We start from the raw sequence: 13,647 nt of genomic DNA, 5'->3' as shown, positions 1-13,647 counted from the left end.
CTCGTGGCCTCCTCTGGACTTGTTCCAACAGTTCCATGCCCTTTTTATGCTGAGGACCCCACAACTGCACACAATGCTCCAGGTGAGGTCTCACAAGAGCAGAGCAGAGGGGCAGGATCACCTCCTTCGACCTACTGGTCACGCTCCTTTTGATGCAGCCCAGGATATGGTTGGCTTTCTGGGCTGCAAGCGCACACTGAAGCTGGCTCATGTTCAGTTTCTCATCAACCAACATGAGAACAAGACTCTCTCACTGATTAAAGATACGTATTTGTTTCACTCGTTTACATGTGTGTGATGCTCAGTGACTTGCTCTTACGTGATCAGCCTGTATGCTTAACTGACACAACCTTAACTGTAAATGAGCAGCAGCAGAAGAAAACACTTTGGAGACTGTTCCCATCTCAAGGCATCAGATGATGAACAGCGTGACACGAACTGTCTGCCTTAAGCTCCCCCACCTCTCAAAGTGCTCTTTCTCATAGCATCCCAGCCTGGTTTGTGTTGGAAAGGACCTCAAAGCCCATCCAGCTCCAACCCCTGCTATGGACAGGGACCCCTTCCACTGGAGCAGCTTGCTCCAAGCCCCTGTGTCCAACCTGGCCTTGAGCACTGCCAGGGATGGGGCAGCCACAGCTTCTCTGTTTGGGTGCACTTCACACCCCCACCGGGACGATCCCCCCGGCACCCGGAGCCTGGGCGCGGTGCGGGGGCGCTCAGGGGGTGCGGACACGGGTGTGGGGGCTGCCCGCAGGGGTCACCCGGGGTCCCCCGGTGGTTCCTGGAGCAGGGACCCGGACCCGGACCCGGACCCGAACCCGAACCCGGACCCGAACCCGGACCCGGACCCGGACCCGTGCGGCCCCGCCCGCGGCCCCCGGCGCTCCCCACCCCGCTCCCGCAGGCGGGCGGCGGCGCCACCGCGGTTCTGCAGCGCCCCCCGGCGGCGGCGCAGGCGCCTTGCAGGGAGCTGGGAAAGAGGAAGCGGAAGAGGCGGCGGGGCCGGAAGCGGACGGCGGCGACGTGGGCAGCGGCGGAGCGGAGGCGGGGAGCGGGGGGCTCCCGGCGGCATGGAGGGGCTGTACCAGCACACCAACAAGTGCGTGAGCCCGCGGGCAGCGCGGCCCGGCCCGGCCCGCCCGCAGCGCCGAGCATCGGGGCTGTGGGGAAGGGGACGGGGTGCGGGGCGGGTGCGGGGCCTGCGGCCCGGGGCGCTCGCTGCGGCTCTTGGTGAGCTCTCAGGCCCAAGCTCTTCCCTGTGAGGGTGCTGAGGCGCTGGCACAGGGTGCCCAGAGAAGCTGTGGCTGCCCCATCCCTGGCAGTGCTCAAGGCCAGGTTGGACACAGGGGCTTGGAGCAAGCTGCTCCAGTGGAAGGGGTTGGAGCTGGAGGAGCTTTAAGGTCCCTTCCAACCCAGCCCGCTGTGATTCCCTAGAAACAAGTGTTATCAGCTATCCATACGTTAGGGCATGCTGATTTAGTAGGATTCTTATGGCAGCAGGGGTTGGCGATGTCTGATGGACACAAATTAAACCACTCTGGGAAACGTGTGACCCCGTGCCGGTAAAATCCACGCCGTGTCACAGACAAAGGTGATCTGGGGAGGGAGGAGCGGGGTCAGATCTTCCCTCTGCTGGGCTCAGCACTCACCGGTCCTGCTGCGAGCCTCAACTCTTGACTTTGCGGTTGTTGCGGATTGGGTTGAAATAATGGCTTTTAGCGTGCCAGGTGTGGGAGGCCCAGTTCAGGTTATAAATACAGAAAGGGAGCTACAAATGGGGTGGGAACGTGAAGCCTTTTCACCTCTGTTTTTGGTTTTAAGCTTATTTTGTAGGTGCACATTGAGAACACAGCTTTCTCTATCCTGAAGAATGGGGTTGGGGTTTTTATGCTCAGTGATGCACTGAATGTAGCTCATTCCTTTTCTGTTTGAAAAAAGTACTTTCAAGTAAAAGAAGCTGAATATTGAGGCTTTGACAAACGATTTGATTTCATAGCTCTCAACTGACTTCTGTTCATTTACTCCTTGTCTTTTGAAAGGCAAGTCCATGAGGTCCAGTCTTACATGGGGCGCCTGGAGACTTCAGACAAAGAGTCAGTGCACTGTAAGTAGTTGGTGAGACAAGTCCCATTCCAGTACTGGTTTGATTTAGCTTGCATCATTAACCTGTGCACTTTATCATGGGATGTACAAATTGGGCTTTCCAGTCGTTGCGGTCAGCAGGTGAGACACATCAGCAGCTGGAAATGCATTAGAATGACTTTGCTGTTTCACTTCAATAAGGTGATGTTTTATGTGAAGGGCAGAGCAGAAAAGACAGAGCAAGACTTTACTTCAGATCATCTTCCTGTTCCAAGTCCTTCATTGGCAGGTAGTGCTTACTATGGCTGCTTCTGCAGTGCCTTGAGATGGGAATGCCAGGGACTTTTTGGTGCTGTTAGATGTTGAAACTCATTGTCAGGGTCTGCTGTGGAGGCCTTCAACATAAACAGGTTATAAAACCCTGCAGTGATGCAGTTATGGAGGTTTAATGAGCACATGGATGTGGACATAACTGCACATTCAGTTTGGTAGAAGCTCAGAATGCTGAGAAATGTGATTGTGTATCTGTTTTGTCATTTTACTATTCCTCAAGCATCCACTAATTGGCAGTCTTTCCCAAAAGCTGCTTGGTCCAGTTTCTGGGGAAGATGCCATGATTTGGAGTGCAGGAATTTAAGCAGGATGATTGTTTTTCCATCAGAATCAGAACCTGTAATTCCATCTGCTGATGAGAAATACATAGAACAAGTAGGTTTGAAATTGCTTCAGTGAATTTGGACTATAAGCCTGTGCTAATAAAATGACTGTAATAAAACACTGTGATATTTTCTGGCAGGACTTTGGCAAGTGTATTTTGGACCTGTGTTTGAAACTCCAGTTTCTGTATGAGTAATTGCTAATGGGCCTCATCAGGAAGTTCTGCAGGGGAAGGACACTGCTAGGATTGTGTACCATTTTATACAGACAATAAATGAACATACTGTTTCTCTAGATATATATTTAAGGATGGATATGTGCTCTAGATATTAGCATTTCAGAATTTATAGGAAAAGGGATTATCTTTTGGCTGGAGAGCAGGAATAGAAGCCAGGAAATCAAACTTTCTGTTACAGCTTTCCTTTTCCAGCTGTGGGTGAACAACCCCTTCTTGCTCAGAAATGCATGAGATGACCAAGATAACAATACAAGTGTTTGGACTAACGAAAGCTGTCATAGTCTCTCTGCTCACCTGATTGCTTTTCTGTTAACTTTAGCTGTACTGAATGATGGAGAGATGAATTGGGACACTTCGATTGATTTGTGTCTATATATGTAAGCTAGTTACTGTTGGTGTGAGATCAAAGGGCAAAGAAAAGGGATTGTAGGTGCTCTTTGCTTTTCTGGGTTCTGCTGAATGGGATTCTCTGGGGAGTCCTGTGGTACTGTGGAGTAGCTGGCAGTTAATTAATAATGCTTTTCTGAGTACCTCGAGTCTAAATGCAATAAGAACAAATGGTGCCTGTAGGATTTGGTGGTGATTTACAGCAGGTCTGAGCCTGCAGGACTCTCCCTGTGGCTGCACAGGCGTGACAGTGCCTATGTCCTCATGATAGCCTGGACGTGCTCTGGAGGGTGTGTACCTGCAGCCCTACAACTCACCTTCAGACCCACCTGGCAGGTGATTAATAGCGCTCCTGTCTTTTGCCCTTCTGTGCAATTCTCTTGGGTTGTGAAATGCTGGATTGGGACATGGTTAAATGCAGTTGTCAAGTAAGAAGGGGGTTGTGGCTTGTACTGAGTTTTGCTGTGCAGTGTAACTGAAAGCATATGACTCTTGCCCCACTTGTATCCATTTCCCACCTCATTAAAGTACGTGAGTTTGCACTGTGTACTATTGCCCCTTTGCTATTTCTACACAGGTTAACAGAAGCAATTGCAATATAGATGATTACAGAGGCAATTATGGTGGCCTTGTTTTCTCCCTTGAAAGGGCTTTGGCCAGGTCTTTCTGAGCTCTTTGTCTAGTCTACCAGTTCCTAAATCCTTCCCATGCTCTGTCAATCTCCCCTGCTGTAGGTATGGATGATGTGTATTAACACTCTGTTAGCCGTTTGCCATTAAACTGCCATTGTTGTGAGAATCATTTTGGCTATTGGCTCCTGTGAGCGATTCAATCCAAGGGAACAGGGAGAGGATGAAGGGCAGAATGTGGGACCTTTAAATTCTAATACATGGAGCTGACAGGGAAAGAGGCTCGGATACCTTGAAAGAGCAGGGGGTTTCCTAGCTCCTTCCTTGGAGAAGGTGGAGGGAAAGGCAAGAGTCTCAAATTATCGTGGTAAAGAAGTGGCTTCTCATGGTATCTGGAGTTCTTGGTTACTGATGATTTTTTCCTATCCAGTAAGGATTTGCATCTGTCAGGTTTTAAACCCTGGTTTGAGTGCTTTTTTATTCCCTTGCAGTGGTAGAAAATGAAATTCAGGCCAGAATAGACAATATCTTCAGCAACTTGGAACGTCTGGAAATCCTGTCCAGCAAAGAACCTCCCAATAAGCGACAGAATGCTAAACTGTAAGTTCACCACCTTTGCTATGATAGTGTAGTCTTTGGTATTATTTTAATTACATTCATTGAAGCCCTTTGCCTTTTCATTCGAGTGAAAACTTTGTACTTTGTGTAGCTTATTTCTGTGCTCTATGCTAGCAAAGTTGAGGTACAGAGGGCAAAATCGCTTTCCTGTGTTTAACCATAAACTGGTGATGGAGCTGGATTCATGGCTCTGTTCTGAGATGATCAGAACGTATCACTTGGATGCTTAAATTTCTTCTTTATATGGCATTTGCTTTTAATGGCATTTGTGGAGGTAAGGAGTAGAATTACTTCAGTTGGTATAGTTTTCTCTGGACCACTTTCCTACCCATTGGTGACTAAAATAAGGAGGTTTCTAAAGTGAGCACTGGTTTGAGCAGGAGGTTGAACCAAAGAGCTCAGGACCTTCAGTTCTACTTTATTCTGTGACTCTGCTATTAATGTTTGGTCCTAATACGTCTTTGTTGATACTAGGGGAGGATTTCACGTCAGCTGTATTATAGAGGTCAGTATCTGAAATAATCATCTAGGCTTTCTTTATATAATCAAAAATTTAAGTAGAGACCACAGAGTTCTGGATGTCATTTGTTTTAGCCTAATGGAGAGGTCTCCTGTATTGCCTGCTGACTTTGAAGCTAATTAATGAAACCTGAAAGCTTCATCTTTTATGGAAAGGGGGTCATGAAATAGAAACCCTACAAATCCTGCTGTCTTTCCAGATCTGTGTTAAATGAGGAATATATATATATATATAACTCCTGAAGAGATAGGATGTCCAAGTGTGTCATTTAGCCCCCAGTTAAATAATCACCTGTTCAGTAGAAAAATGAGGCACAGAAGATCTAAGCCTGGAATACAGGCCTAAGCTTGAATGACTTTTACCTATTAGATAAGTAGAACCCATTATTCTTTATTATTTGTCACTGTTAATTTATAATGCTCCGTTATTCCTATTAAGAACACTGGAAAAAAATGGTATTTTTATTGCTGGGCATGTCTCGCTGCTGTTGATCTTTTCTAGCCGAGTTGACCAGCTCAAGTATGATGTTCAGCACCTGCAGACAGCTCTGAGGAACTTCCAGCATCGCCGTTACATCCGGGAGCAGCAGGAGCGACAGCGAGAGGAGTTGCTTGCACGTACATTCACTACGAATGTAAATAGTCTTTGCTTTAGCTCTCTGGGTTCTAGAAGCTCTAGGCTTTCAGAGGAGTTTTGGGCAAGACATAGGGGTGACTCTTATGCTGCTGTGAGATGTAAGTGGAATAAAGATAGAAAAGAATAACAATATGTGCTGAAAAAGTACAGCTCTCATGAGGGACACCTGAGCCATTCAGAGGCAGTAGTAAAGACTCCAGAAGCTGCTGCTCCTGTTTTATCCAGTGCCTGACTTTATCTGGTAGTTGCAAAGGGGAAAATGAGTTAGGTACCAAATGTACTTACACTTTTGATTTGGATTTGTGGCCAATGCCTTTGTCAAATCCTGACATCTGTAAACTGTCTGTTATACACCCTGCTGTCAGTAGATGTCAGCAAGCTTTAATTTGTCCAAATCACACAGCTGGAAAAAAACCAAACCCTTGCTTTTTATCTGTAAATGATTTAAAAGTTTCTAATAACAGGGATGTGTTTCCACCTGTTCTTGTTAATTCTTAGTTCCTCCATTGGGAAGTTCCCCAGTGCAAATTCCTTTGCTTAAATAGTGTAGGTTTGCTTTCAGCTTTCATTTCGCTGTGACTCAAAAGCTAGTCTTTGGTTTGTTTTTTGTGGGTTTCTTTTCTTTTCTTTCTTTTTTCTTTCTTGTTAATTGCATATAACCCATCATTCCTTATCTGTGTTGTCATTATGTTATCATTCCTTATCTGTGTTGTTAGGGCAAGGAAGAATCAGGGAGAGCAGTCTTATGTTCTTGAGATTTGGGAGGTTCAGTGCACTTCTCAAAGCCTGACATAAAGATGAGCCTGAGCTTTAGGTTGGCTATTTTGAAGTTATAAACAAGATTTGAAAGGAACACTGAAACCTGATCTGGTTTTAAAACCCTGTGTTGTTTCTCTGCAAATATGGAGACATTTTCCTACAGGAAAAAATTGTCCAGAAATAAAACACATGTAAGTGGAACAGTTTTGAAGAGCAGTAGCTCTGCAAATACAAAATAAATGGCAAATTGTTTTTTTTTTTTTTTTCTCCTTTAGATGTTGAAAGGTGTCTCAAGATGAAAGGAAAAAACCCCAAACCATTATTATTTTGTATTTCTTTCAACTCGTAATAGAATTGTGACTTTTAAAGTAGAATGACCCTTTAATAGGAAACTGATGATTGATTTGTCAGCTATTGGCCTATCTGTTGTGGTTACAAGTTCACACATATTCTATTTATACACTACCCTATTAAATAGAAATGACAGCTGAGCGTGTAAGCATCCTGAGTAAGTCACTGTAACATGCAGAACATCTCTGGAAAGCTGTAGCAGTGTTCTGAACAATTTGCTTAATTCAAAGAGAAATACAGTCTTTATGTAAAGGTCTTCCCTCATACCATTCTGGAGAAAACCTCTAACAGCAAATGAAAGAGGTGATGCCATCGAGTCTCCCTGTGAGGAGGGTCAAATCTTTGGTAGTTTTCTTGCTGCCTTGGGGTGTATGATGAAACCCTACAAGCTCCTCATTTAGGAAATCGAATCTTTGCTCATCTGAAGTCTTATACATACCTGAAATAACAGCTGCTCAGCTGCAAATCCAAGTGCTCCTGCTCTGCAGGCTCATGTAAGACAAGACACTTGTTTCAACCTCAGTGCTTCATTGACATTTGATCAGAGACGTGTGTGCTGACACAGGTCCTTCATCCACTGACTTTGACCCTGTGGCTGCTAACAACTCTTGTCCTTTATTCACTCTTTTACAGTCAGCAGCACACCCCTTGAGGCTGTACAACATCTGACAGTGGATTAACATCTATAATAATCACCAGAGTCTCCTCAGAGCAAGTTTGATGATGTTATGTGTTTGTAACCTCCAGCCAGCAGTCAGATGTAGGGTATAAACCATCTTTTGCCTAAATATGAATTCTGCATGTTGGTAGCTCTTGTACTGAGTACATGGGAGCAGGTATGCCAGTGGTTCCATGCTTACCTCTTACCAATATCATGATTCCTGTTCATAAAGCAGGGTGGGAGTGATGAGCTGTCATCTTGATTCTCTGGATGGAAAGGTGTCCAGAGAAGATTAAACTGGAGGCCTTTGAAAGACAAAAGCGATCACATCCTCCATTCTCTTGTGCAATCCAGATTACAGTTTTATCCAGTTATTTCCATTTCCAGATGCGTATTTGAGCTAATGCATCTTTTCTGGAAAAAATGTTACTTTTTAATGGTTTCTGGGTTTTTTTTAAGCCTAGGCCTTGGCTGCTGAGCAAATCAGACCTTCAGGGAGCAAGGTCAATGTCTTTTTGCCCTCCTCAGAAGTATGCACCATGATGTAAACTTAGAGTGTTCTGCAGGCCTTTTGTCACTTAGAAATGTGATACTAAATCAAAATCTCTCACTTGCAGGGATCACATGACTCCACGTTAAACACCTTCTGCTACTTCTGATGTTCTCTCTTGTAATACCCTTTCCTACCCCAGATCAGTCTATAAGAAATTCTCCACTTTTAATCTGACTTTTTAGCCTTTGAAAACTAATTGCAGTTGAACACATCTGATCAACTTTGCCTTTTGGCTTGCCTCCCATAGGCTCCTCTTACCTTTTTCTACTCAAATATAAATGTATTTAGTATCTGTATGAAAACCTGTTTAAAACATAATCCTTCAAGTCCTGTCAAGGTTTTCTTGCCACAGTTGTCTCTGCATGTTCTTTTTGTGGATCTAACTATGTGTGGACTGTGTGTGTGAGCAGGCAAGGTAACCAAGACCCTGCATTTCCCCCACAGGACTCTGACACCACCATACCGATCGACGAAACATTACAGTTTAATGAATCCCTCCAGAATGCCCATCGTGGCATGGATGATCTTATTGGCAGTGGGACCAACATCCTTCAGGGCCTGAGGGACCAGAGAGTGACATTAAAGGTGGGGGCATCCTGTTTTACCAAAAAGACCCCACATTTTCCTGTGTTTGTGATGACTTAAGTAAAACAAATACATGACTTTCTTCCATTACACTGCTTCAAGCTGAGAATGCTTGAAGGCTAAAACTCCATTTAAACTAAACCTGAAATCTTTACATTTTATAATCCTAGCAGGAACATCTTTAAGCTCTTTTGGGGGCTGGATGGCCTAACAATCTTCACCTGCATGGTACTTACTATCTGGAGTGATTAACGTTATGTTCTGTTCCCTTTTGCTTTTTGTTTGTGTTAAAGAATGGGATGCTGTGAATTCTGTTCTTTCAGAAGCATCAGGTCCTTATGTTTTCAGAGGTATTTATCTTCTCACTCACAGATGAGGAAATAGCTGTTCTTACTCCTTTTCCCCTTAGTTTAGCTGTTTTTACGTACCAAAGACTTTGTTGCTCATTTACAAATCTGGCAGAAGCAGTCAGCCTGGAGACAGCTCACAAAGATCAATGGGTTAATTTGGAAGCTTGTTATTCCATGTAACTTCTTGGGTATTGGATATAAGTGTGCATGAACCAAGTATTCCTAACTTATTGTAAGACTTTAACTGTTCTGGCTGTACAGTTCCACTGACTCCAAGACTTGAAAAGTCTTCACTTTCCTATTGTTTGCTTTGGTTTTAAAGCTTCCTGTTTGGTTTCTGTTCTCCAAGCGAGTTTTTCTTTCGTTGTGAACTAGCATGGAAACATTGCTGCAGAGACAGAAGTGCTGAACTTGAAAGCAGAGTATCCAGGGTTTGATGTGAGGGGTATGAAATGAGGTGAAAAAAGTGATTATGTCTAACTAACAAAGACATAACCTGATTTCAGCAAAGGACCTTCCACAGAAGAAACTGGTTATCTCACTTGGTACTGCAAGTTTGTGTATTTTATGGATTGAGAAACTGTTTGTGCATGTATGTCCAATATAGTTGGATTCTGTCCACAAAGAGCTTTTCTGATCTTAAGGCAGGTTTATACTGAAAGCCATTGCCAAATTTCACCTTTTTAGTCTCCTGCAAGCACAGATTCAGTGGACTGGGAGAACAGAAGGCAGAGGTTTATTTAAAGGTAGTAGAGTGCTGTGATGGGAATCTGTGCTATTGTCCCTGCTCAGAGAAGACACAACTAATCTTAAGGCTTTCTGAAGCAGGGTGTGCTGTTAAAGACTTGGTCCCAGAAGGCATTCTGAGACACTAGGTCCATTATCATTACCATGGTATGACAAGGGTGTTTGCTGCCTCCTGTCCTGTTTGCCTGTCATGTGCTTACTGCTCACGATGTGGAAACTGGTGGCATCCCATTCTGAATAATACCAACTGCTTCAGCAGTGAAACAGAACTGAGGTGTGGGCCTGTCTGCACCCTTTGTTCAGTGCTTTTCTCTGGAAAGATTTCTTGAAATCACATTAACTACACTTTTATATGCCTTTTCATTGCACTCTACCATTAGCCTTACGAGTTTCTAGACCCACTTTTCAACCTCCTGTTGGTATGAACTGTGCTTCAGCAGGAGGGAAGTTGTACAAGAAAGGTTGTCTGATGAAGAAACTTCAAGCTGTTATTGGACTGTGTCTGGAAAAGGACCAGGAAAATTCTTAATGCCTCTGTAGGGAGTGCACGTTCTCTGAGACACTCTTCATGATGTCTCCATCTGGACAGATTGTTGTGTATCTTTAACCACGTTCCTACTTGTGTGTGTGAATTAATCTGTCTCACCATTCAGCTATTTCCAGGGTCCTGGTCTTAGATTGTAGGAACTGCTGGCTAAGAGCAAGTTCCACTGATCAGAATTCATCACTTGCCACGCATGATGAAATACTCTTGGGCTGTGTGGAATAAGAAGTGTTGGACCATGAGGTTAATTGTTTCTCTTTGCTGTCTTTTTATTCTTAGGGTACTCATAAGAAGATCCTGGATGTGGCCAACATGTTGGGCTTATCCAACACAGTGATGCGGCTGATTGAGAAGCGAGCCTTCCAAGATAAATACTTCATGATTGGGGGAATGATTCTGACTTGTGTCATTATGTTTCTCGTCGTGCAGTATCTGACATGAGCTACTGAACTGTATTATCAGAGGCAATGGTCTTTTGGAGCAAGATGGACTGTCCTCCAAAGTGTACTTTCCTTTGAGTGCTGCTTTGGATAAGCCCCTCCTGTGAACTCCAGTGTTCACAAATCACACTCGTGCGGGAAGCACACAGGGAAACAAATTTCTCTGGGAACACTGTAGTTGAGAATGGTCCTATAAAAAATTACCCCATCCCCTCCTGCTCTCACCTCATTGTCTGCAAGTTTAAGAGTCTGTTAAGTAGGAAGCAGCAGTGAAAACTTTACCCAGCTGTATTGCAAGGTAGGAGTGTCCTTTGGATAGGGATAGGTAGGGATAAGAGGATTCAAAGGCAGAGCATAAGATGTAATGAGCCTTTCCTGTACTAGCTAGAAGGGATCCTGATCACTGTATTTTGCCATGAAAGAATGCCCCTGAGGAGAACTTGCACCAATTGTAGCACACTCCTGGGGAGCCAGTGTGCAGAAAGATGGGAAGTAAAGGATTCCCATCTGCAGACTCACCATTTTGCTTGCAGGGAGATGGATTTGTGGGGAAGGGTTTTAAAGCACGGTTATAACCTCAGCTAACTTTTTTGTTTATACATACAGTATTAACCAGCACAAGTATTGCTGTTTTAGGCTGAAATGCTTCTCCATACCAAGTATTGCTGTTTTAGGCTGAAATGCTTCTCCATACCAAGTATGTTTTGGTACCTTTTTATGCCCTGCAGCTTCCCAGTGGAAGCTGAATGCTGTACTGCCTGCTTTCAGCTAGATGCACATCAAGCCTGTGTCATCCCACTGTGCCTAGTACCAAATATAACCTCTAAGACATTTTTAATGCTAGTGCACGTCATGTTTTGGTGAGTTGTATTCACTTTCTGTTGGTTGGGGTTTTGTGCTCTGTGGATGGTATTTTTTGAGTCTGTGAAGCAGGCAAGTCCTCACTGTGCTCAAATTGAGGTTTCTGATTTTTATGTTCATAGAGCTGGAATGGGCTCTCTGTGCTGTTCAGAGTAACAGTGGGATCAGGGCAACAGACCATTCACTTAAAATGAGCTGTGTCAAAAGAGTTTCCTGAAGTTACGTGCCTTGGGATGCTAAAAACATCTCTCACACTTGGTGAAGGGTGTTCTCTGTGTTACCCTTTGTACCTGCAGAATTACTGTGAAAGACTGCCATACACATCATCTCACAGAGGTGAGGACAGCCAGCTTTGAAACGCCTCATTGTTTAAATATGGCACTTTCCCTGTGGACTGGGGGGGGGCTCCATTGGAACGGCTTTCCTGAGATTTTGGGCATCATCCATTTCAATCAGCCTTCAGATACATTCCCATTCTGATGTGTGTACAAATCTGGTGCATTTCCAGATGTCCAACACAGAAAGGTCATATTCAGATGATGTGGCATAATGATGGCAATTCCTTGGTTTTTTTTTCTGCCTGGAATGGTTGTGAGTCTCTTACTTGGTAACAGATACAAGTTCTACATTCTGTCTCTGATGCAATGAGCTTTGCTTTTATTATGCAGTCTGGAGAAATGGTATTAATAACTGTACAAAGTGAATTTGGGTTAATATGGGCAAGTGAAGCAGGGTTTAGCTGTTTATGCAGCTTTTTTATAGCTTGCCTGGCCTATGTGCTGTGGTACAGCTTTATGCCCAGATGAGAGAACCCAGTTTGATCTGCTGTTACATGCCAGTCAGCTTCATACTTGGAACACAGGGCAGGAGAAGAGCCAGGGCTCAGAGCACTGGCTGGCTCAAGCAGATACAGAAGTGAAGGCCAGGCTGCTGTCAGTGCCTAGATAATCCTCTCAAATGGTTCAGCAGAAGAAAGCCTTGATGCTTGTTACATATCCAGTGTGCAGCATGCCTTCTGGTTGTCCATTTTCTGCTTCTCAGTGTGCTCTGTGCTCCTCAGTCCACCAGGCCTTCCCAAGGAGACACGTTAGCAGATCAAGTACAGTTGTTTGAAGGACGAGAGAATTAAAAGGAGAGGAAATCTGCAGTGATAAATCATCTGTCTTGCTGTATCTTTAATCTAAATCCTGTATCTAAATCAACCTTACATTTATTTTAAATCTGAAATCTCACAGACTCAGATACTGTGCACTTGAGAGATCCTCTTCTCTGAGATCAGTTGGGCACCTTCTAAGGGATCCCTGACAAATACTTTTTGTTCCCATAAACTGGTCCAATTCCACCTTGAGTTTACAACTTCATGGTCCTCTGATGGTGTGTCAAGTTCTTGTAGTTGTGACCTGGCATAGGAGGATTTGTCTTCTACCAAGGTGGGACTTCAGCCAATTTGTTTCCTATATTTGGCTTGTAGTAGGAGCCATAAAATAATTGGAACTGGATTTTTTGTTTCCTGGTTTTGAAACTATGTTGGCATTTTACTATGTTTCTGTTTATTTTGCCCTTTTAGGGTCTCCGTGTACTTGTGTAGGCTGATTTCTCCTTTGTAAGCAGTGTCATTGCTATTCACTGTCTAGAGGTGCAGTGTGGGGCTTGAAGGAACTGGCTGGGTAACTGGATTTGATGACTTCAACAGATCTGTACTACATGTCAAGTCCAAAACGATGTACAAGGGCATCTGTGCTTCTGTCAGTACAGCAGGAGCACAGGCAGGCTCAGGATTCCTCCTAACATGAAATGAGACAGAGCTGAAACCCTCGTATCTTTACAGATGTTGCTGCTGTGGCTCTCTGTAGTTTTCTTTCGCCCTAAAGACCACATTTCCCTCAACAGAGTTGTTTTGTTTCTGAACTCGTGTGGCATGGCCAAGTATCCCAGCTGTTGGATGAACTGTTCTCATGAGAGGATATTGGAAATTAACTTGCCTCTGGAAAAAAAAAGCCTTTTTACCAGTATTTTATACATGAAGGGG

General features: G+C 44.3%; 1 protein-coding gene across 2 annotated transcripts; it reads left to right on the top strand.

Annotated features, from left to right (window-relative positions):
• Positions 1-1,009: 1,009 nt before the first annotated feature.
• On the top strand, positions 1,010-11,267 carry GOSR2 (golgi SNAP receptor complex member 2). Of its 2 annotated transcripts, XM_061475982.1 has the most exons (6): positions 1,014-1,099; positions 2,040-2,104; positions 4,485-4,593; positions 5,633-5,765; positions 8,536-8,676; positions 10,597-11,267. In XM_061475982.1, exons 1-6 carry the CDS (start codon positions 1,071-1,073, stop codon positions 10,756-10,758), a joined length of 639 nt encoding a protein of 212 aa, XP_061331966.1. In that variant the 5' UTR covers positions 1,014-1,070; the 3' UTR covers positions 10,759-11,267. The 2 variants fall into 2 exon arrangements, with proteins under 2 accessions (XP_061331967.1, XP_061331966.1); XM_061475983.1 differs by lacking the exon at positions 8,536-8,676 and having other exon boundaries at positions 1,010-1,099.
• Positions 11,268-13,647: the final 2,380 nt, after the last annotated feature.

This window comes from Pezoporus flaviventris, unplaced genomic scaffold, assembly GCF_033815535.1.
Source record: "Pezoporus flaviventris isolate CSIRO_AGI_PZ_B2104156 unplaced genomic scaffold, CSIRO_AGI_Pfla_v1 ptg000091l, whole genome shotgun sequence".
Lineage (NCBI taxonomy): Eukaryota > Metazoa > Chordata > Aves > Psittaciformes > Psittacidae > Pezoporus > Pezoporus flaviventris.
Note: the sequence above shows the minus strand (reverse complement) of the source record. Positions and strands in the feature narration are given on the sequence as shown.